This window comes from Onychomys torridus, chromosome 16 (assembly GCF_903995425.1).
Source record: "Onychomys torridus chromosome 16, mOncTor1.1, whole genome shotgun sequence".
In the NCBI taxonomy this organism is placed as follows: Eukaryota; Metazoa; Chordata; class Mammalia; order Rodentia; family Cricetidae; genus Onychomys; species Onychomys torridus.
The window spans coordinates 61,241,204-61,266,404 of NC_050458.1; the positions used below are offsets into that span (position 1 = coordinate 61,241,204).

Below are 25,201 nucleotides of genomic sequence, written 5' to 3' on the forward strand. Positions count from 1 at the left end.
TGAAGTCAGTTTTTTAATAAGATTAAGGAACATCCAAGTACAAGAAAAAACAATTTTGAGATACACCTAATTTTTACTAGTTTACTAATTTTTATACACTCATAAAATATAAATCAGAAAGCATGACATAAAAACAGTGAATTTTTTTATTCTAGAATTTATAACAACAGGGCTTAAGATTAACATACTTCAATTTATTTGGCCCAAACTGATTTAATATATTCAAAGTCCAAAATATCTTGTTTAATTATTTTTAAAAAGAATCTAAAGTAAAATCTGTAACTCAGGCTCTGAAATTAATTTATAATAAATTAAAAATAACAACTAAAAAATATAATTCTGAATTGACAACATCCTCCCAAGCTGTAAGATCTTTGGCCAAATTACAGAACATAATAAGCAAGATTAGTAAGCTTTAAAGTGAAAAGACACATAACATCTATTCTGGCTATTCCATTGGTTAACATAAAGAACTCAAACAAACCTCTAAAAAATTCTCTGAAAAACATAAAACAAAAAGCAGACAGGGATGTTATTAGTTGCCAGCAGGTAATATCCTACAAGAGTCAGAAAGATGTTTGGCCTGCTCTTTCTGTAAGGTTTTCCTCAAAGTATAAATTCAAATCCTTTAATTATAAAAGAATGAAAAGGCTGAGTAAAAAAACAATTAGAAGGAAATATGCAGACAGAATTTGAACAAACAGGGAAATCTGCCTAAAGTAGTGGGGAGAATACCTTAATACAAAATAATTTATGAAAGGCAGTAGCAACTCTTTAAGCGAAATAAAACTGTATCGGAAATTAAATGCAGTAATTTATTACCTATGCTCATTCTCAGACTTACCTCTGCCCATCTGAGAATACAGGACATACAGAAGACATGATTACAACTTTCTGGAGAACCCACTTCCTTTCCTAAGAGGCAACTAAGACATATTGGACATCTGTCTGCTTCATTGTACAATAGGCCAGAGGTACCAGCATTATTTCTGTTTTTTTCACCTGTAAAAAAAAGAAAACTGTCATGTTTTCAAGAGCCCACAAACCAAAGACTTATGCTCATAAGCAATATGGCTCCCTGTATCCTCAAAGAGCCAGACCTCCTACTTTGCAATTAGATCTTAGATAAATGACAAACATACTCTTTAAGTTCAATAACACCAATGTTTACTTTTATGTTGTGTGTGTGTGTGTGTGTGTGTGTGTGTGTGTGTGTGTGTAAGGAATAAGGAGATTCTAGGAAATTTAACTCAGACCTTGTATATGCTAAGCACATGCCCTACCACTTAGCTACATTCTCAATCAACTTTCATATTTCAATGAGGGAATGAGGACATAAATGAACCATTATTACTTTTAAAGTATTATTTACCTGGTTCAAAAGTTGTAAATAAAAATGACTACAGTGACAAACCTAGTCATACACTCAACCACTTCCACCAAATCCAACAATAGCTCTTACGTTTCTTTTGTTACTCCAATATTTTTTTAATGCACGGAAAACAATTCCATCCTCACCCTCCCTCAGTTAAAAGCATGGTTTCTCAGTCAGGTGGTAGTAGTACATGCCTTTAATCCCCAGTACTTTAATCCTGGCTCTACAGAGCACATTCCAGGACAGCCAGGACTACAAAGAGAAACCCTGTCTCCAAAAAATAAAAATAAAAAATAAAGTGTTTCTAAACAGGTAGGCTGGCTCCAAACTCAGGATATTCTTCTCTCAGGCTCCCAGGCACTAGGATCACAGGGGTGAGCCAACAAGCCAGGGTAAGCCCTAATATACAGTCTTTCGTATTTCTTTTCTCTCTTCACATAAACACCAGAATACTATACATATTAATGTGCTTTTTAAAAATAATTTATTAATGGACATTTCATTTGTTTTCAACCACTGGCTATGACAATGTCAATTATGGAACCCAGAACGCCAAACATTAGGCAAGTACTCTACTAGTGTGTTTATATCATAACACAATCATCTCACATTTCAAAAAGTGTATCTACAGATCAATTCTTAAAAAATGGAATTATGGGTTGGGGATTTAGCTCAGTGGTAGAGCGCTTGCCTGGCAAGCACAAGGCCCTGGGTTCGATCCTCAGCTCAACAAAAAAACAAAAAACAAAAAAATGGAATTACTGGGTCAACATGTACATTTATAATACAGGAATAGATATCCAAATCTGTCTCTATGAGACATGCACCAATTTAAACAGTAATCAACTTACACAAAAGCATGTGTACTGGGTCATAAGCAAGCAACAAAACTGTACAATTCAAATACAAGGAGGAGGAGGAGGAGGAGGAGGAGGAGGAGGAGGAGGAGGAGGAGGAGGAGGAGAAAAACCAGCAGCTCAACTAAAAATGCTCAATCAATGAAAACATGAGAAGGAAAAGTGTGCAATTCTTAAGACTATAAAAATGACAGACAGTAAAACTTCAGAAATCTTAATTTTAAAGTCTAGTGACACTGTTTTGACTTTCAACACACAGGCTTTATAAAAAACAAAGTTACCTTCCATATCTTCACACTCCTGATCACCCACATTCTGATTATATACAGACTTCTTCTTCATCTCTCCTTATGAAGGGGTTTCCTATAGGATAAATCATGAGAATGTTTATGTTTGCCGTTTCCTGACCATATCAATCTTTTTTTCAGAGCTGAGGATCGAACCCAGGACCTTGCACTTGTAGCGCTCTACCACTGAGCTAAAGCCCCAACCCCCCAACCATATCAATCTAAAAAGTTTCTGAACTGAAAGAAGTCACTTTACACCAGTCTGTGGACAACCCAATGCTCTTATTAAAATTATTTATCTATTATTATTGGGGGAATGGGGTGCATTGTGTCACAGTTCATGTGCGGATGTCAGAGGACAACTGTGCAGAGTTGTTTTCTCCTTCTACCTTTAAGTGGTTCTTGGACTGACTTCAGATTGATAGGCTGTGCTGCAAGTGCCTTTACTCAATTAAGCCATCTCACCTACTACTCAAAAACCCAGTATCTTTTCATAGTACTTAGATCAAGAAACAAAGAGTTGCTGAATTGACAGGATCTAGAATCACCTTGGAAACAAATCTCTAGACACGACTAGGTTAAAATGTGAAGATCACCCTAAATAAATGTGAATGAAGCATGCCCCAGATACATAAAAAGGAGAAAGCTGGCTAACTAGCAGAATGCACTGACCTCTGTTTCCTGCTCAGATTGGACAATCTGGTCAATGTGCCCAGCCAGCATCTTGCTCTTGCTACTTAACTTTTTTATCCCTTGAATTCTAAGACCCTTTCTTCAATTGTTTCTTGTCACTTAACTTTTTTATCCCCTTGAATTCTAAGACCCTTTCTTCAACTGTTTCTTGTGAAGTATTTTGTCACAAAACTAGAAAAGCAAGTAACTAACCTAAGTTTTATATAACTATTAATTTGCAAGGGTTAAGTGATAAATTTCATTACACAGACATAAGTATAACCCAAACCTAAGGAAAAAGTGATCAACTTAAAGCAGGATTATCTGGTAAACTGAGGTTTTATGTGGAATTTATGATATTTAAGCAACAACAGAATATGGAGAGATAAAATAGATTCACAGAAAAATCTATACAAAAAATCCCCACAAGGCATCTATAATCACATACAACTTCCCCTACTATCAACACCCCACACCAGAGTACATTATTTGTTAAAAAAATCAATGAACCTTATGTGATACAGTATTATCACTCAAAATACAGTTTCTACTAGAGTATTATACTCTTGGTGTTGTAGGTTTTGACAAATGTAAGACAACTATTAACCATTCACAGCTGTGGTGTCCAAACAGGTTACTGCCCTTCAATTCATCTGTGTTCTTCCTATTTACTCCTTCCTACTCCAAATCCCTGACTACTACTGATCTTTTTAACTGTCCTCATAGTTCTGCCTTTGTTAGACTATTATCTGGTTAGAATCATAGCTTATATCCTTTCCAAACTGTTTCTCTTAGTAATACATGCATTGAGCTTCCCTCTTTATTTTTCTCAGCATACATTAATTTCATGAAACAATGAGTGCCATTGTGGAATTTTCCTATATATGCCTCTTTCATACCATGATCATGACCATATTCATCCCTCTCCATTCTGCCCCTTTTCTTCCCACTAATCCTTCCCTCTTCCCTAATAGTTCCTTCTGTTTTTATATCTCCCCTCACCTTTTCTAAATCCCCATGAGTGAAAACATGTGATACCTGCCTGAATCTGGCTTTTCTTACATAATTTCCGGTTCCATCATTTTTTCCTGAAAATTATGTAATTTCATTTTTCTTATAATTACTAACTTAAATGACAAAAATCAAACCTAAAGCCCTTAAGTTTTATTTTTAAATAATGTGTGTTATGTCGCATAAAGAGAAACACTGTATGTATAGAAAAGAATTTACATTTAGTAATGAAACTTATGTCTATTAGAGAAAAAACAAAGGACCACTGAGATATTTCAGACTTATTTTATAACCAAACATGACTACAAAACTGTAGGAGCACTCAACAAGAGCAGTGTACCCTCACACCTGGCAAGCAAAAGAACCAAGAGAGAAGGGTTGCTGTGGGTGGCAAGATACAAAGAGAAGAAGATGTGGCAATTTTTGTTGTTAAATCCTTCTCTTCTAACCAAAACAGAACAATGGTCAACTATCCTCCCAATTTACCAACCTTACCCCCACCCCAAAAAAAGGAAAATAGATAACTACACAGGGCACAGAAAATAAACCTATCTTATTTCATTTGTGCTGCAAAATACTTAACACTGTGTTCTCCATAAATAACTGGAACTTATTTCTCACAGTGCTGTACTGTCAGGTTTGTATTTAGTAAAGGACCAGTTCCTGCTTCGAAGATCATGCCTTGCTGTAGTGGCCTCATATGGCATAATGAACAGATGGGCAAAATGGCCAGGCTGGTTACCTCTCCAGCCCTTGAAGAAGTGACTAATTCCATCCCAGAGGGCAGAGCACACATGGCCTAACCACCCCTCAAAGTTCCACCTGTTAACACTATTACTACTCTAGGAATTAAAGAGTCAACATGAAAATTGAAGGGGACACACATACTCAAACTATAACAAAAAAAAAACTCCAAGAGTTCAAGATTAAAATAAATGAAAACAAATGATCAAATAGACTGATTATTATAAGGAATGAGAATAGACTCTTCACCTATAATAAGGGGGAAAAAGAAAATGTTCAAAATGTTGTTTGTGAATTGATAGTACTTTATTTCTTTTTAAAAGAAACTTTTAAATCTTTATGAGTTTTAACTCCAGAACTATTCTCTCTTTTTAAAGAAATACTGTTATTTTTTGAAAGGTTTCTTGACACATGCTCACCTTATTTGTAGCAATCTGTCACATAATGATATACATTGCTACAATGAATAAACTCTAGAAAGTTACTATACATTGTAAATAACACACCTCTTTATTCTAGTAGTGCTTACTATGTAAATTCCTTAAATTCCTCTTCCTAGTTATCAAAAAATAAACCTATTTTATATGTTCATTAAATAAATGTATCCTTAAATCAGTATTTCACATTTCTTTCAGTATTCTTAAATAAGCATTTGATAATTGTACATGAAATACAATTAGTCTAACCCAGATATTCATTATACCACATACTACATAAACTTTAAAAAGAAAACAATTAGTATCAGATACTAAATTTTTCTACTCAGTATATTTTTCTAAAAAAAGTTATACTTAAGTGTCTGTGGTCTGGATTTCTATATACAATTTTCTGATTACTTTTAGCTCTTACTTTCTAACAAGTGATAACTACCTCACTGACCTCCCTCAGTACCCTGTCAGGAAGGCAGCTCCACGTGACATGACAGAAGCAACTAGCAGAGCAGAGCAGAGTACATGCTGGTCCCACATCTCTGAACATCCAGAGCTGTGGGTTAAACACATTCCTTGTGATAGTTAAGTACCCAACTCAGGTATTTCATTATAGTAGCAGAAAACAAACTAATCAACATCTAACAATTCAGAATAACCACTTCTACAGCATTTAAGTTGCTGTATTAAACCAGTCTTTTGCATAAGGACCTTATATTAATAAAATGATGATAATAGCTAACTGTCTGTTGTCTCATTCCCTTAGTCTTGTTGTTGACTTTCAAACTCTTTTAGTACAAAAATAATTTGAAAATACAGTAATGGAATCAAAACATTCCTGTTCCACCCAATTCCAGCATACCACAATTACTTTCATTCCTCAAAACACAACAGGAAAAACTAAACCACCAGTGGTAAGATACCAGCTACTGGGCTAGTATACAGCTAGGGGTAAGAGTACTTGCTTAGCATGGGGAGAAAGCAAGAGGGGGAAAAATGGGAAAGAAAACAGTTTGAAGTATCTTTGATGTAGAAAAAAGTTTTCATTTAAAAAAGCCAAGTTTGGTGAACATGTCTATAATCCCAGCACTAGGGGCTGAACTGGGAGGGCACCAGTTCAAGGCCAATGAAGACTAGAAAAGGAGGGAAGGATGGTAATGGGCTTGTCTTATGTTCTGATTTGGGAGGCGTGCTGCAGGTCTCGTGTGGTCTGGCATGCATTAAGTCCCCCACTCCGCCCCCCAGTACTAGCTCAGTGGTTTATAAATTAACAAGATGAATAAATACTTAAAGAACATATACTGGACTAGGGATACAGCTCTTCCAGTAGCACGCTTGCCTAGCATGCATGAAGCCCTGAGTTCCATTCCCTGTAATCTTAGCACTTGGGAGCTGAAGGCAGGAAGATCTAAGTTCCAGGTCATCCTCAGTCACATAGCAAGTTCAAGACCTACCTGGGTAATCCTGTCTTAGAAAAACAAACAACTAATATTTGATTTTCTGAAAAGATTAACAAAGATCATAAAGTTTTTAGAGATAAAGAATATTGAGATTCTCTACCAAATGTAATCTTACTATCAATCTTACAAACTGTAAAGTGGGTTCTCAAATGAAATCTCTAACTGGTCTTTCTGCTGTGTTATGACTTTGATAGCCTTTAGTAAAAACTGACATGGCTTATTTAATATAAAGTATATCAATAAAATATGTTAATAGCAAAGGGAACAGGAGAGAAAAGTGAAAGCTGAATGAATTCATTCCTAAAACAAAATATTCTAAATGATGGAATAATTCAGACAATACTCTACAAATCTGTGTCAAAGCAATAACCAACATATTAACTCAAGTTCCTTAAAGGGGTATCAAACGAAGCCCTGAACCAACAGCTCCTTAAAGCTCAGAAATCCACCCCCCACCAAAGTATCATTCTTTCTTTTTTTATTTTTCTTTGTTTTGAGATTGGGACCCTGCTGTGTAGAAAAGATAACCTTTTCAACAAGTGAAACAACTAGACTTCCAAATATAAAAGAAATTAGATCCATCTTTTATCCTGCACAAATCATCTCAAATGGATCAAAGAATCAAAGCAGATCTTAATGTGAGATTTCAAAGTGCTAGAGCAGTGGTTCTCAACCTTCCTAACGCTGTGACCCTTTAATACAGTTCTTCATGCTGTGGTGACCTCCAACCATAACATTATTTTTGTAGCTACTTCACAACTGTAATTTTGCTACTGTTATGAATTGTAATGCAAATATCTGATATGCAGGATATCTGATATGTGACCCCTGTGAAGGGTCATTTGACAATGCCAAGGGGGTCACAACCCACAGGTTGAGAATCACTGTGTTAGAAGAAAACATAAGCAAAACTCTTCAAGACATAGGCTGTTCAAGACAAGGACTGTTCTGAAAGGCACCTGACAAAATCCCAAAATGTGATAAACAGGATCACACGAAAATAGGAAGTGTCTGCAGAGCAAAGGAAACAATCCCTGAAATGAAAAGAACACCTCCAGAATGGGGGAGGGGATCCATGCCAACTACATAGTGGATTATATCCAGGATAGATGAAGAACTATAAAGTTTAAACACCAAAACAACCAAATCATCCAATTATCTAAGGGGCTACTGACCTAAATAGACAGTTCTCAAAAAACAAACAAACAAAAACCCAAGTGACCAAGAAATGCTTGAGAAAAAGTGTATGCCATCCTTGGCAATCAAGAAAATGTCATTCAGGAAACAAAGACAACACACCACAATAAAACTTCACATTTTGTATACAACCTTAAAAACAAAAAGATTTCCAAGCCCAATAATAAATACATAAATTAAAATGGAATATACTAATTAACTTTAAAAACATTCTATATCCTTTAGCTCAACAGTTTCCCTGTGTCTTCTTTCCTAGCCACATCCCCTGAAGATGTTAGCACTGTGTTCCTTTCTCATCTCCTCACTCTCCCATCTGTCTAAACAAGGGAAAAGGTGAGAACCAAATTGTCTTCTAACCTCTATATGCAACTGCAGCATACATACGCGCCTCTCCCTCTCTCCTCCCCCCCCCCCCACACACACACACTGGGGGGTAGGGAGCAACAGACACAGGCAGAGACAGAAACAGAATTGAAACCTACCTTCCTAAGAAACTCACTTTATGTGCAAAGACATAGAAAGTATAAGCGTCTTTTTCCATAAAATAGGGAAAAACATGCCACACAAACAATAATTAAGAAAGTTGGAGTAGTATGTTAATATGAAATGCATTTTAAAACTTTTTTTTTTTTTTTTTTTTGGTTTTTCGAGACAGGGTTTCTCTGTGCAGCTTTCCGCCTTTCCTGGAACTCACTTGGTAGCCCAGGCTGGTCTCAAACTCACAGAGATCTACCTGGCTCTGCCTCCCAAGTGCTGGGATTAAAGGCATGCACCACCACCGCCTTTTAAAGCTTAATTATATTAGCTTCCCAATACTTTAATTCTATTACTTCTGTGGCAGTTTTAAGATTTTTTTTTTTTTTTTAATGTGTATGGGCATTCTGTCCCATGTGTAAGTCTGTGTATCACTCATGTGCCTGGTACCCACAAAGACCAAAAGGCAGCACCCCTGGAACTGGAGTTAGAGCTGGTTGTGAGCCATCATGTGGGTGCTGGGGAGTGAACCCAGGTCCTCTGAAAAAGCAAGCCATCTGAAGCTCCTGCCCTCTGTTATTAGTTTTGAAGCAATAAAGACAATTACCGTTTCATGTATCTCATTCATATCACTTATGTTAATATCTAAGTAACTGTTCCTACAATAATACAGTGCATTGCACTGAAGTTGCCCTACATGAAAAATTCTTTCACAATAAGGGTTCAAGTGAATGATAGCTTAAAATTTTTCTTGAAGTTATTAACATTTATACTCCACTGGAACACAAGCTTTATAGAAACATCTTCTTACAGATTATCAGGCATATGTACCAGTGCCACAACTACATTTACAATAAACTACCATATATAACTTGTAAATGTCATTGCTCTGGGAATTTTCAAAACATCATGTTGTCTTGATTACTTTTTTCTTTTAATTATTTTCTCCTACAATACATTGGAATACAAGGACAATGTAGATTATTAAGATACTGTACCCTTTCCTGACATGGAGTTAAGAGAAACAGAATACAAAAAAATGAACAAAGCTGCATATACAAACACCCTTTCCTATATTGTCAGTCCTTATGTTTTGTTTGCTCACAACTGAAAGTTCAGAACACATACAACAACGCACTTTTTAAAAAACAACAATAAAGTCCAACCTCGCTGTTGGAAGAAAAAAATACACTTGTGGAGCCAGTTCCTGGTATGCAAGATCCCAACCTCCCTTCCGAGCTCACTCACACCCACCCACCCCTCAACATACAGCAACTGGAAAAGAAAGGCCAACTGCACTGAAGGAATTTTACTGACCAAATCTGGACAACTGCAGATGTAAGTACCAAGTCTGATAACAAACGGCCTTTAGACTCAGAAGCCTTTCCTACAAAATATCTATTAGTTACTAAAAAGAGTTGAAGGTTAAGAGTCTACAGAGAGCCAGGCAGTGGTGGTACACACCTTTAATCCCAGCACTTGGGAGGTACAGGCAGGCGGATGGATCTCTGTGAGTTAAAAGCCAGCCTGGTCTACAGAGTGAGTTCCAGGATAGCAGGAACTACACACAGAAACCATGTCTGGAAAATCAAAGAGAAAAAAATCTAAAGAGACACTAGAATGAAATGCAAACCAGACTGCTGAACACAATTCCTTTGTTACAAAATAAATAAGGAAACTGGCAAAACTGAATGCAGTCTGAGGTTAAATGGCAGCAATATATTAAGATTAATTATTGACCTTTATGTTTACATTATAATTACATTAACAGAACTGGATGCCTTTTAATCCCAGCACTCGGGAGGCAGAGGCAGAGGGAATCTCTGTGAGTTGGAGGCTAGCCTGGTCTATAGAGTGAGTTCCAGGATAGCCAGAGCTACACAGCAAGACTGTGTCTAATAATAATAATAATAATAATAATAATAATAATAATAACAACAACAACAACAACAAACAAATAATAACAACAGAAAGTCCTTCTTTTATTCATTTGAATGATTAATAAACCGCATCTACAACTGACTCCCAAGTGGTTCAGAGGGGGAAAAATGCTTAAACTAGGCTTACAGCTTTTCTGAAAGTTTACATTTTAAATAATTTATGTAACTTTATTTTTCCTCTGGAAGAACAGTCAGTGCTATTAACCACTGACCCATCTCTCCAACCCCAAAAGTTTGCAATTTTTAAGTAACCTACAAAACTTACAGCATCTAAAAGTCATATGTAATCAAAGTAGTACTTTTGAACAGTGTTTCTCAAACTGTGGGTCATGACCCTTTGAGAGGTAGAACAACCTTTCACAGGTTGAGTATCAGACATCCTGCCTATCAGATATTTTCATTACAATTCATAATAGCAGCAAATTGACAGTTTTATGTTGGGGCTCACCACAACATGAGGACTACTGTATTAAAGGGTTGTAGCATTAGAAGGTTGAGAATCACTGCTTCAGAGTGCACATTTTCACGTATTTTTTTCTTCTAGCAATAGAGATAAAACCCTTGTACCTGTTCAGAAAGTGCTCTACCACTGAACTAAATTAATCACCAACCCTATTCTCGATGACCTCTAATCTCTAACTGCCATGGTTACCTTACTGGACGTCTCTAGTTCCCCAATTACAATGGCCAGATTTCTTGCTGCTATAAGCTACTACAGTAGGCAATAGAGACACACGGTATTTACATCACAGAAATGTCTACTGGACAGCAATGATCTACACATGGGAAGGACAACTGATAATAATGACTATCTATAAGCCAACAGTAGATGGTCCTACCTATAGATATGAAGCAGATACTCCAATACATTTAATCTTTCTAGAGACTCAAAAGTAAAATAGACTAATACATCTAATATTACAAAGCTATTGAATGGAATTTATGTAATATCTACAACTAAAAGGTAAACTACCTGCAGCAGATTGGCTAACAGTAATTATTTGATTAATACTAAGTGTCTTCTATACTGTGGGTAAATAACTTCTTAAACTGATTTCAATACTGTTAGTCAAGCAAAATACACAAACACCAATTTGAAAATAAACTTAAAGTCCTACCTACTCAATAAGCCATTGAGTTTTGTACTGTTTTTTCCAACAAAAAAATGGGATTCTTACCCAAGCCCCTGCACATCTGACCCTACTGAGCACATTCCCCTTGAGAGACTCTCTGTGACTTCTGGCTCAGCACTGACTCCTGCTTCTCTGGCCTTCAGTGTTCTTTGGGAGATCACATCCTTCCACTGTGTTTCCATCCTAGAGCATCTCTCTTTTCTTCCAGTTATATTCCCTCCCCTGGGCGATTTCATCCATATCTCCTGTCTCAAATATCTATTCAAGGTGTTCCACCTCCCCAGACTACTGCTAAAAGCCTCCAGATTTATCTTCCCACTTCCACTACTGCTGCCTCTCCTTCCTTTCATGCCGTTTCTACCTATCCTACTGAACTACCAAAACTACAGCCAACAGAGCTTCTAAAGAACATTTTATTTTTAAATAAAAAGACAGTTACAACACTTTGCTTTTAGCTAAATCCTCAAGGGTTTCTATATTGACAAATGACAGATTCAAGGTCACAAACTGCCACTTTTAAAAGGACTCCTGGGCTAGAAAGATAGCTCAGCAGCAAAAACCACTAGTTGTTCAATAATGAGGACCAGAGTTTGGATCCCAACAACTATGTCAAGTGGCTCACAAACACCTGTAACAGGAGCTCTGGGCTATGCAGACACCCATGTGAACAGACACTCAAGAGACAAATATATGTGTGCACACATTAAAAAAAATAACAACATAAACATGGACTCTTCATCTGAACATCTGAATGTAGTTTACACGCACAAATGTAAATAATTTGGCAAATTATTCAAATGGGACTTACTAACCTTGAAAAATCATAATACTAGCTTTAATAACTACAACAGAAAGCATATGAATCCACTAAGTATCATTTACCTACTACAATGCTCGGCATTGTTCAAGTTTTTAGGAGTAAAACAGTGATAAAATGACAAACCCTGGCCAGTGAGGTGACTCAGCAGGTAAAGGCACTTGATGCAGAGCCTGGTGATTTGAGTTTGAACCTTAAGGTCCAAGATAAGAGACAACCGACTTCTCCAAGTTGTCCTCTGAACTCCATTTATGAGCTGTATGTGCACGTGTGCACACACATGCAATACGAAAAGGATTAAGACAAACTGTTCTCGTGGAAGTTGCATTGGACTGAAAAAACACAAGTCTTTTGAGAAAGAGATAAAATGCCCCAGGGAATGACATAAGATAGAATGGGGAACATGGAGAAGGGTGTGCTGATTCATTTGGAGAAGTCAGAACACCTCAGCAGCATGGAGACGAGGTTGGAGAAAAGGTAACCGGATGAAGTCAGACAAGAGACTCGAGGAACTAACACAATCTAATACAAAAAGGCTCATTCTGGCTGCTGAGTACTAAAGACTGTGGGTTAACAAAGGCAAGTGCTGCTGTTGTCATTTTAGGAAATTATTTTCCAAGAGATGATGGCGCTTTTAAATTCTTACACTGAAATTTTATTGTGCCATAACCTAAAAAAGAAAGAAAAAGAAAAAAGGAAAAAGACACAATCCAAAGGTAATTCTTAGGAATAAAATTCAAATGATACTGGATTTATTTATTTACTTATTTTTGGTTTTTCGAGACAGGGTTTCTCTGTGTAGCTTTGCGCCTTTCCTGGATCTCGCTCGGTAGACCAGACTGGCCTCCAACTCACAGAGATCCACTTTCCTCTGCCTCCCAAGTGCTGGGATTAAAGGCGTGCGCCGCCGCCGCCACCACCGCCTGGCACTGGATCTATTTTTATTTATTACTATAGTGTTGGAGGAGGGGCACAACACAACACACAAACTGACATCAGAGAACAACTTCATACTGGCTATTTTAACTCAGCTCTAGGGCTTACTACATTCACCACTGCTCAAATTAAAACAAAGTTCAAGGCGAGAAAGACAATATTAAGAATTTGGGTTTGGGGACTAGAAAGATGGCTCAATAGTGAAGACTATTTGCTGTTCTTCCAGAGGACCAGAACTCTGTTCCCAATACCCACATCTAGTGGTTCACAACTGACTTTAGCTCCAGGAGATCCCACACCTTCTTCTGGCTTCCATGGATATACATAAACAAATAATAAAGTAAATGCTTTTTTTTTTTTTTTAACATGATCTAGGTTTTAAAGCTAGTAAAACTGTAATTTCAGCACTTGGGAGGCAGAGGCAGGACGATCAGGAGTTCAAGGCCAGCTTGGGCTATATATAAACCTTTATCTGATTGCAAGGTAAGGCAAGGCAAGATGCAACTTACATTACTGACAGACAAGAGCAGATGCTGGGGTATACAGTATACATGATTTTATAACTTTAACAAGACAAACTTTATGTTATATGTTTTAACTTTAACACACATTACCCCCTAGAATTGTGCTTTTACAGCTCTCTTGCTCTAAATACCTAAAAAGTGCAGTACACCAGCCTGATGGGTGGTCACCGTTGTACTTCCTCACTAAAGGTGCTGTGCTGAATCAGCAGCAGCAGTTAGGTGTACTTCACCTCATTTCCTTGGTTAACAGAACAAGGTCCATGAAAACTGCCTGTAAACTGACTAGTGCTCCAAGGATGAGGGGGAAACTGAGCTCCCCTGATAGGAGGCCCAATAACCTCAGGAAGGAATTCCGGGAAGAACATTCTTCTTAAAATTTTCTCTATTTCACATTTTTAAGTAACATAACAATTTTAATTTTCTTCTCTTGTATTTTTCTCCTTTGTCATATTGAAGAATGGTTTTTCAGCATGAGTATATTTACAGAAGGCAACATTCAACTGAAAACTTAAAATGTACTTCAATTTGAAAGGCAGAGTCCACTACAGTGAAACTGAATGACTGCTTACTTATTTTACAAGCACCGACAAACAAAAAACTATGGGTAAAGTAAAGCTACATTTCAGAACTGCTAATCTGCGGGGCGGTGGTGGTGGCGCACACCTTTAATCCCAGCACTCCGGGAGTTCAAGGCCAGCCTTGTCTACAGAGAGAGATCCAGAACAGGCACCAAAAACTACACAGAGAAATCCTGTCTTGAGAAACCAAAACCAAAACCAAAACAAACGAAAAACCAGACAAAAAAAAAAAAAAAAACTACTAATCTTTGAAAACTTGACTGCATAAACAAAAGGCAAATTAGTTCAAATTATCTTTTTTTAAAATTTATTTATTATGTATACAGAAGAGGGCACCAGATCTCATTACAGATGGTTGTGAGCCACCATGTGGTTGCTGGGAATTGAACTCAGGACCTCTGGAAGAGCAGTCGGTGCTGCTTTTAACCTCTGAGCCATCTCTCCAGCCCAGTTCAAATTATCTTTAACAATCTAGTATACAACAAATCCAAAGGTATTTTCAAAATTGTGTTTCTCCTGGTTAGGTGAACAATAACAAAAGGCCCACCAACTTTTTCCTGCGGGTTTTAAATAACAGCAAAACAGTGTCAAAGCAGGAAAGAAAAGGCATGGTCTGCAGAGACAGGGTTACCCATTAAATTTGACTAAAATTACCGGTAAAGTACAAAGGCCAAGAATCTATTGCCTTCAATGTTCTGCAGTCATGCATGTGTTAGCTTTTCCTTGAAAATGCGAAAATACATGTATTAACATGCTTTTCCCAAAATCCAGAGAAAACTGCCCAAAGTGGGGGAAATTTAATATTAGCTTCTACCAGTCAAGGCACACTAAAAACTTCATCAGTTCTGCCTACATTGCTAATACAGGGACGGTTGTCAAAACGTAATCCAGAAATCGATGGGAAAAAAAAAAAAACTGATCAGGCATGATAAGATGGCATTCTTACATAGTAGAACTAATGTGTACAACTTACATTATGCGTTGTTTACTATATCACACATGAAGATGGCTAACTATATACTAATGTGACACGGTTATTATACGTGTTGATACACTGGGCATTTTAATTTGCCATTTCAATCTGGAAAATGTTTTCATCCACCACAGCCAGGTGTCTTCTAAATCCATTTTTCAAGATACGTGCGGGCGGCAAGACGAACGTGTATGTATCTATCTCTAAAGCCACCTCTGAAATGGCACAAAACCCCTAGGTCTAAAGCGGGGTGGGAGATGACTTCAGTTTCCATCTCTCGGCCGGTTAAGGCGGCCCGCAGCCCCGGCGGCAGCAGGTTTTTTAAAATAAATAATAAATAAATAAGGCGGGGGGGGGGGGGGGGAGGCGGCAGCTGAGGGCAAGGCCGAGCCTCGGCGCCGGCTCTCCTTCCTCATTCAGGCGCCGGAGAGGTCACGGCGGAGTGAAGTTTGGTTTCACTAGCGGGCTGGGAGGCTCAGCGATCGGCGCGAACTCCGGGGGGGAAAGCGGCCAGCCTGGGAGCGCCCGGAAGCCCGGCCGACACGTTTCCACTGGGGGTGGAGGGGAGGGGGAGCGGCTGCGGCCCTGGCCTGGAGCCCCTTCCTGCCTCCGCCGCGGCCCCGCAGCCCCGCGCCGGCCCCGCGCCTAGGCCCCGGCGCAGACACCGGAACCTCCAACCCCGCGCGGCCGCCGGCGCCGCCCGGGGCCGCGGCTCCAACTTTGCTCGCAGCGCAAGCCGCCGCCCGAGCCGCGCGCGAGCCCCAAACTTTGCCCGGCCTCCCGCCGCCCGGCCCCGCGCCCGCGCCCGCGCCCGCGCCCCCGCCGAGCTGCGCCGCCCTGCGCTGCGCTGCGCCCTGGGCCCCGTCCGTCTCCCCTTCCCCCGGGCCGGCCCGTGTTTACCTCAGGCCGAGGTCCAGGCGCAGGAGGCCAGGTCTCCCCGTCAGTCGGCCGCTAAGTTCCGCCGCACCATGGACTCCTCCTCCGGCCGCTCGGGAAGCGCGCGGGGGCCCGCGGGCTCGGCCGGCCCGGTCGGGAGCACGCAGCCACGAAGCAGTGGACCCGGGCAGCGCTGCTCCGCGCGGCTTGCGCCACCGCCGCTCCCCCCCCCCGCCGTGTCGGGCGGCCCCCCCCCCCCCCCCCGACTCTCCGTCTCCCTCCCTCCCTCCTTCCCTCCCTTCCTCCCTCCGCCCGGGCTCAGCCGCGCCGCCACAGGTCGGCGCGCTGTGGTGACGACGCGGGCGGGCGGGCGGGCGGCCGGACCTGCCGCACGCTGGCTGCTCGCGGGCGCCGCAGTGCTCGCCCGGACCTCCAGGGGGCGCCGGTCCCTGGGAAGGCGACGGGCCGACGTGGTGGGCGGGGCACGCCGCGCGGCCCGAGAGCGGGAGCTCGGGCCGCGGCGAGTGGCCGAGGCTTCTGGGAAATATGGTCTTCTCGCCCCGCCCCTCCGGCCGCGCGGAGCGCTACGCGCATGCGCCGCCCGGAAGCCGCCTTCCCGGCCGTGCTCTCTTTCTCTAGCGGGCATTCCTGGCTGGGTCCGTCGTGGCGGGGGACAATAAAGATGGTTTTTTTTGAGAGACTGCGGTCTTGGCTGCAGTCGTAGAGCCCCGGGAGAGTTCGCGCGCGTGGTTGGCGCGGAGGCAGCATTCGGCCAGCTGCAGGGCGCACCTGCTGAGCACGTGCGCGGCGGCCCGCCAGCCCCGGGCATCCTCCCACGTCCTGAGCTGGCGTCACCCAGGCTAGGCGTCTCCGCTCTTGGGTGGTGGCTTGCAGTCCCTGGGCGATGTCCTGCCGTACCTGGAGCTTCCTCGGATCTTTTGTTTGACCTCGCAGGTGTCTTTTACAGGCTTTTCGTCAGTCGCTGGCTCTTTCACACACACCCCTGCCCCACGCTCTTGCCTCTTCTCGTTGTACTCCTGCTGTCCACGCGCGCTGCTCTCTCCCGGCCACCCCGGAGGGCTCGGGCTGTTGGTTCCCTCCCCTCTTCGAGCCCGCGTCCTCCCAGACTGCTGGCTGCCACGTCCCCTGATCTCTCTGATCTTGTCGTTTCCCTGGCACCGTCATCCTGTGCTGCATGGCTGCTCAATGCCGGTCACGTCACACTGAAGACGGGAAGGGTGTCTCACCAGGCTCTTCACAGAGCCGAGCACCTACAAGGGACTGGGTAAATAACTGCTTTAGGAATGCGTGGATGGCAAACTTGTCTCTCCCTAAGTCTGCAGCATTGCAATGCGTTATCTTCACAGGAGGTCTGGGGATGTGATGCTGTTGCTGTATGGCGGTATTTGAGGATGCAATGATCTAGGGGTGTTAGAATACTTTGTTCTGATAAAAACCAAAACCCTTCTGAAGGACCTTTTCCGTGTAGTAAAGACAATTAAGGCTGGTGAGTAGGAGAATCCGAAGCCTGTTAAAAAGGTTATGTGATGAAATCAAATCAAAGGCACTGTTAACCATCCAACAGATGGAGTTTAGCTTTCCTGTGGGCTGGCAGTTCCCGGAATTCACCCTAGGGAATCTAAGCCGTAGAGTAGCTCCTGGTGAAGATGTACAATGGACTAGTCTCTCATGTGTGTTTTATATTTATGAGGCTTTTTATGGCAGAATCTCACTGTGCAGCCCATTCTACCCTCAAACCCCTGCTCTCCTGCTTCAATTTTATCGTTGTACGTATGTCCTGAGAACATTTAAAATCCATCCTATAACCATCGTGTTGTATAACAGCACCAAAAAACGATTCCTCCTCCCTAACTAAAACTATCCTTTGCCCACCTTCTCGCCATCCACGAAATACACTTACAAGAGGGTGCACTGTAAGAGGCAGCCTCTTGCTCCCCAGAAGAGAGACCATGTCCCTTTCTATATATAGTACCCTCTTTACTGTGTTTACATGATAAAAAATGTATTGTTTGCTTTGTTTCACCTCTATTATTAAATTTATAATAAAGAGGGTCAGAGTTTTAAATAAAGGATGAACTATAAAATGGACGAATAAAGTCAATGGAGTTTGGCATACTTGTTAATATTTTATATTTAAATATAACTAAGAAACAAATGAAGGCTGGGGAGACAGCTCGTTAAGTTAAGCACTGACCACACAAGAATGGAAACCTGAGTTTGAATCCCCAGAACCCATGGAAAGCCGGGCACCATGGCAGGGGTCAGCAATTCCAGTGCTCCCACAGTGAGATGAGTGCCCTCAGACACTGGCATGTCAACCAGCCTGTTCCCAATGACAACAGACCCTGCCTGTACACTACTGTAGAAGGCAAGAATCAGCACCCAACGTTGTCCTCTGATGTCCACATCTGCACTGTGGGACACATACCTCCACTCACACACGGATATGTACACACACACAAACACAATTAGTTTGTGTCTGGGTGTTGTGCCTGCGTGTGTCTATCTACCACGTTCTTGCAGTGCCCATGGAGGCCAAGAGAGGGCATCTGATACCCTGTGGCTGGAGTTGCAAATGGTTATGAGCCACTGTGTGGGAGCTGGGACTCAAACCCAGGTCCTCTGGAAGAGCAGTGCTAATTGGCCTGAGCCAAATCTGCAGCCCCTAAAAAAGAAATGTGCTAAAAAACTACAAATGGTGCACATAAAAATACCTTCATAAGGGCTGGAGAGATGGCTCAGAGGTTAAGAGCACTGGCTGCTCTTCCAGAGGTCCTGAGTTCAATTCCCAGCCACCACATGGTGGCTCACAACCATCTGTAATGAGATCTGGCGCCCTCTTCTGTGTACATAATAAATTAATTTTAAAAATACCTTCATCAAAATGGACGATTGTTTTGCACTTTCTAGGCAACTAACTTTCCACAGGATCTTTGAACATGAAGGGTGGTAATGGATAGATCTTGACAGTTTTACCAGAAATAATTGCTATAATTCGTCTTTTATAAACAGACTGCTCTTCCAGAATTCACACCTCCCCCCCAAAAAAAAAATCTGCAGAGAACCATGACCATACCTAACAGTGACTTTGAAATCTTCAAAAGGATGATGGGACCCTACAAAGATGAATTCATGTGGACTATAGTCAAGCCATTAGCACCACGGAAAGATCGACTTTGGACTACAAACTGGTCAGAACAATTCGAGATGGCTAGGTGAGATGATCCAGCCTGACAGACTACTTGAACAAGGACTTGAAACAAGCCCTGCACTTTCTCATTATGCAGCGGCTGCACAAATGATACAGGACTTGACAATTAACCCAAAAATAGAGTTTTTGTTTAAAAAAGGAAAAGGAGAATATAGATATGAGGTAGATCACTGAATCTACCCTGAGAAAAAATATAAAGAAATAATAGGATAAATGGGTAGATCATTGAATCTACACTAAAAAGAAAAAGGGAAAGATATAACAATGACAAAAGGTAGATTACTGAAGCTATTATGAAAAGAAAAAAGAATATGGATATAATCAGATAAAAAGGTCAATTATTGGATCTACATTTAAAAAGGAACTACTTTTTTTAAATAGGAGTAATGAAAATTTTTTTGTCTGAGTTTATCAAATGTTACTGGACTGGACATTGTTATATATAATGGAGTTTTTCACCTGAATCTGTCAAATGTTAATGGACTAGACATCGTAAATGTAATTCTTGACTGTGTATATTGTATATACTTATTGGATATGATTTTTCTTGTATTAGTTATAACCTTTTTTAAATTTTAGACAAAAAGGGGAAATGTGGTGGTATTGTGTTCCCCACAATATATTGTGCACCCTAATAAATTTATCTGGGGTCAGAGAATAGACAGCCACTAGAACAGAGCCAGAAATGGTGGCTAGAAAATGGGTCAGAGCAAGCCATAGCAGAAGTTGGGCGGTGGTGGTGCACGCCTTTAATCCCAGCACTTGGGAGGCAGAACTAGCCAGATCTCTGAGTTCAAGGCCACTTTAGAAACAGCTAAACATGGTGACCCATGCCTTTAATCCCAGAAACCCAGCCTTTAATCCCAGGGAGTGACGGCAGAAAGGAGAAAGGTATATAAGGCGTGAGGACAGGAACTAAGTTAAGCATTTGGCTGGTTTAGCATTCAGGCTTTGGAGCAGCACAGTTCAGCTGAGATTCATGTGGAGGAGGACTCAGAAGCTTCCAGTCTGAGGAAACAGGATCACCTGAGGAACTAGCAAGGTGAGATAGCTGTGGCTTGTTCTGCTTCTCTGATCTTCCAGCATTCACCCCAATAACTGGCCTCAGGTTTGATTTTATTAATAAGAACTTTTAAGATCCATGCTACATCGCTGCTTTTCCAGAAGACCTGAGTTCAATTCCTGGCACCTACATGACAGCTCATAACTGTAACTCCATTCCCAGGAGATCTGACACCTTCACACCAATACACATAAAACAAAATTAAAATAAATTATTAAATAGAATACAAAATAAAATTCACATTAAGAGTTGAAATCACAGCATAAGTGAGAAAAAAAGACAATTCTAATACCTGTCACTTAACTCCTTTAAGGTTTTGAACAAATAACTTCATGTTTTTCCTCTTGAGTTTTTATATCACAGAGGAAGTTTTAAATTTAATCTCACTAGCATGTTTATATTGGTAAAATTTATACACTCAAAAGGTATGCAGTTAAGATTCATGAACAAAATGTGGTCAAATAGGCAATGTCCATATAAGGGATGAAACATAGATGCTACAAGGAAAAGTTATTTTATAGGAATTGTCACAAAATAATACAACTTTATTAAAACCCACCTTCCACTCAAGAAAGATGAACCTCAGATACAGTCTCTTACACTTCCAGCTAATACAGATGGAGTTGGTGGTGTGCTCCATTAGCACTCTGCCTTGTAGGTCAATAAAGCAAGCCCTCCTGGCTCCAGCCCTAGCCACTGGTGTATATACACTGTGTGATACCCTAGCTGTGAACTTTGAATCATGTGGTAAATTGGCATAGAGGTTACACCCCAATCCTGCAGCCCTAGCATCCAAAATCCATGGTGGTCGCTCCTGGCATCAGCTCCTTTAACACAACCGAGTGAACATTATGGCCAGGCATGCTAGTAGTAAAGAGCAAACCCAGGTCACCTTGCCTGTGTTTCCTTTCATCCAAAATGCTTCACCTGCCAGAAAACTGCACTCTCTTTGATGTCCTACATTCCGACAGAAGCCAACAATGGCTGGGTTCTGTGGGCATTAGTCCATGATGTGAAGGTAATGATTGTCAGTGGGGTAAAGACATCTTCAAAGGCAAGCAAGGCCAGTTTGCTGTGCCAAGTGCCTTGATTACCCTGAGAATGTAACAGCCAAAGCCCCGCTGGTATTGACCAACTGCTGAACTCCAGACAATGCATTTGCCATCAGAATGAAATCTTGGGGGTTGGGGATTTAGCTCAGTGGTAGAGCGCTTGCCTAGCAAGTGCAAGGCGCTGGTTCAGTCCTCAGCTCTGAAAAAAAAAGAGAAATCTTGGCTGCAGTCAGGTACTTCTGTCCTCAGAGGCAATGTCTTCCAGCACTGGTAGTTGATTTCTTTCTTAAGTGAACAAACTGTAATCATATTTTCCACACTTCAGGAGCTATATTCACCAGCTGTACAAGAGAGACTTGACAACACGTCAACAAAACTGCCTTGGTCACCCACTCCATGGGCAAGGTTTGTATAGTCACTCACCCAGCCAACTCATTGATGACGGTAGTTCATGTTAAACACTGCCTCCCATCCCCGAGTGTCCCTGGAAGTGCAGGGTCCTTCCCAAAACTCCGTTCTCTACAGACCACAGTGTCGTCCAAGGTTGGCTAACATAAGCTTCTGCTCATGGGATTTCACAGCTATTCAAGTGTGGGTCTAGATGCCAAAAATAAACTCTCCTGTGCTTACATCTCAGGGCCTTGTAGACAAGTCACCTGACCCTCTATGGAGAAGTCTACCTTCATATCAAAGTGTCTCCCGTGTCCCTGTGTCCATTTAATGATAAGATCTCAAGGGCTGCATATGCTCCAGTCACTTCATTCTCAAAATTGCCTTCAGACAAACCTTCTAGTGCAGAATGTCCTGAACAAAATCTTCTGCCATCAGAATTTCTACATGCAGTCTGCCACGCCTCCAGTACAGACACTCATCACCAATTTTCATTGCTTGGAGACAAGGCAGCTTGTGAGTGTAATCTGAGGACCAAGAAATTTTAACAATAGAAGCTGAACTCCAAGGAAAGGAGTCTGAGAGGGTCCCATTTGAGAAGAGTACCCACCTGTGTTGCTGGAGAGATGCCTGCGCTGACTGACACCTCTCAGAGAAGTCAGGTGATGCAGAGTTCATTTGACTGCAAATCTACTTGGGAAAGAATGCAACAGAAACAACGTCAAGTCATGGCTCAAAGTTCTTTATTTCCATAGCTTATGAAAATATGTAACTTAACTGTGAGTTCGAGGCCAGCCTGGTCTACAGAGCGAGATCCAGGACAGGCACCAAAACTACACAGAGAAACCCTGTCTCGAAAAACCAAAAAAGAAAAGAAAAAAGAAAGAAAGAGAATATAAGTGACTTACATCACTCCTAGTCGTAACATCTGGATCTGCAGACACAATTCGGGGTCCACAGCCTCACAGGAAGAACAAGGATGTTTGTTTGCCTGTGTGTGTGTGTGTGTGTGTGTGTGTGTGCGCGTGCGTGTGTGTGTGTGTGTGTGTGTGTGTGTGGTGTGTGTGTGTGTGTGTGCGTGCGTGTGTGTGTGTGTGTGTGTGTGTGTATGTGTGTGTGTGTGTGATTTTTAATTTATTCAACAGTTTCATACACATATATAATATATCCTCACACACTCGTCACTCCCACATTCACCATCTCCTCACCTTCTGCTGCCAAGCCCCTACTCCACTCTCAGGCCTTTTTGTTCTGTTGTTGTTGTTGTTTTACTTTGTGACCCACTGGGTTTAACCAGAGCCATTTGCATGGGCATGGGTTTAATGCTATCCACTGGAGCATGGATATCTCACTAGTGGTTCCACCACCAAAGACAATGACTTCCTCTTCTCCAGTAACCCACCACTGCCCTAAGCTGCCCGGAGCTCAGTCTAGTGCAGGAACTATGCAAGCAACCATAGCTGTTGAGAATTCATGCCTGTCACAGCCATAATGTGCACATAAGTGAGCATTTCACAGCTGGCTCTTACATTCTTTCTGCCCCTGCATCCACAATGTTCACTAAGCCATGGAGGGGGTGATATGAGTATCCTGTTTAAGGCTGAGCACTGGACAGCCACTTATTCTCAGTACCGTGACCACCCATGCGTCACCGCTGTAGAGACCGTAGGACCTAGGAGAATGGAGCCTATAAACGAGGCAGACTGAAGTCTCATACACTAGCCAACTTTCTTGGGAGCATCAGACAGTTTATATTCTGATGTTTAACCAAGGTCACATGAGCAAAGTTCCCATGAGTTCAAGCTGTATACAATCACAAGGACAGGGCTTGCCGGGATTATCTGGATAACAACAGTAATAATGGGTAATCTGGACTAAACCCACTCCTATTTTCTACACCTGAGAGGGACTGAAAAGCACATTCCAAGAATAAACCCGTGTTAGAAGGAACAGAGGTCACAAGACTCGTCTTTTTCTTTTTTCTTGCCGTTTACTCACAAGCACTCAAAACTCGCCTCACACCGCTTCATTTATGGACCGTGTTCCGACACCCGCGAGTCTCTGTTAACTGTAATTTGCTACAAAGAAGTGTCTTGGGTCAATTCTGAAAGCTGCGCTAGACTGTAGGTATAAACATAAATATTTAGGACGCAGTTTGATGACATGTCCAGGTAGCAAAATAAAAGTGGTAAGTTCATTCCTAGTTCCCATGACCTCCCTGTCAATTAATAGGCCTTTGATCAGGTCCACAGAACGAGGTTCAAATTCCACCCAACTGAGCAGGCCTCTGATCCCATCTGAAACCCTTGGGTTACACCCATAATAGTCCTGACATTTTTAACCAGTAACTGCCTTTTGCCTAGCAAGCTGGTGCTCGTGGATTGCAAGGTCGAAGGCTGGGAAAGACCATTGCTGACTTTTCTCCCCTGGTTGCCTGCATAGCAGCCTCAGGGTCTTACCATCCAGTTACAGCAGACAAATAAAGCCAACGACTATACCCTACATAGATTTGGGGGGGTCTCTGGGATTTCCTGACCAACAACGCGTGAGAGGTGTACCACACCCAGCACTAGGATTTTCAATTAATAACCCATAGGTTCTGAGATTGACATTATCCACCCATGCAGAATACCTTTGTTCAAAGTAATTTTAAAATTGTTTTTAGATTAGTTTTATAAAGTAATGTGTTTCCATATGACTTATTTGTACAGCCTTAGTTTGGGTTAACACTCTCCTTGTATCCCATCTCCCCCGCTTCCCTACCCTATCTCTGTTTAGACTTTGCCAACCCCAGTATTCCCTCCCTCTATTTTGATGGTACATGTTCTACTGTTCACTCCTCTTTAAGACCTCTCCTCCCTCTTCCATTGCCCCTTTGTTATTTCCAGGTTTCTATAGACATTCCAACTTAAAGGCCCAAAGTTGTGATACACAAGAGAACATGCAGTCTTTGACTTTTGGGCCTTGGTTACTTCATTAAATATTTTTATAGCTCCCTCCATTTTTATGCAAATTTCATGTTTTTTTCTTTACAGATGAAGAAAATCTCATTATGTGCATGCACCACATTCTCCTTGTCCACTCATCACTTGATGGACATCTAAGCTCATTCCATTTCCTAGCTATTGTGAACACGGTTGTGCAAATATTTCTGTGGTAGGATAGTCTTTTGGACATACGCC

The 25,201-nt window shown here is 41.4% G+C and overlaps 1 protein-coding gene and 1 non-coding gene across 2 annotated transcripts in view; one reads left to right on the top strand and one right to left on the bottom strand.

The window, feature by feature from the left end:
* Scaf11 (SR-related CTD associated factor 11) overlaps positions 1 to 16,522 on the bottom strand; it is a 48,043-nt gene extending 31,521 nt beyond the window's left edge. Inside the window, 3 exon segments of the mRNA XM_036207981.1 lie at positions 845 to 1,002; positions 2,514 to 2,595; positions 16,307 to 16,522. Of these exon segments, the coding sequence (XP_036063874.1) occupies positions 845 to 1,002; positions 2,514 to 2,574 (219 nt within the window). The 5' untranslated portion in view covers positions 2,575 to 2,595; positions 16,307 to 16,522.
* Positions 2,034 to 2,107, top strand: Trnaa-ggc. The gene has a single exon. It is a non-coding gene; the product is annotated as a tRNA-Ala (tRNA).
* Positions 16,523 to 25,201: the final 8,679 nt, after the last annotated feature.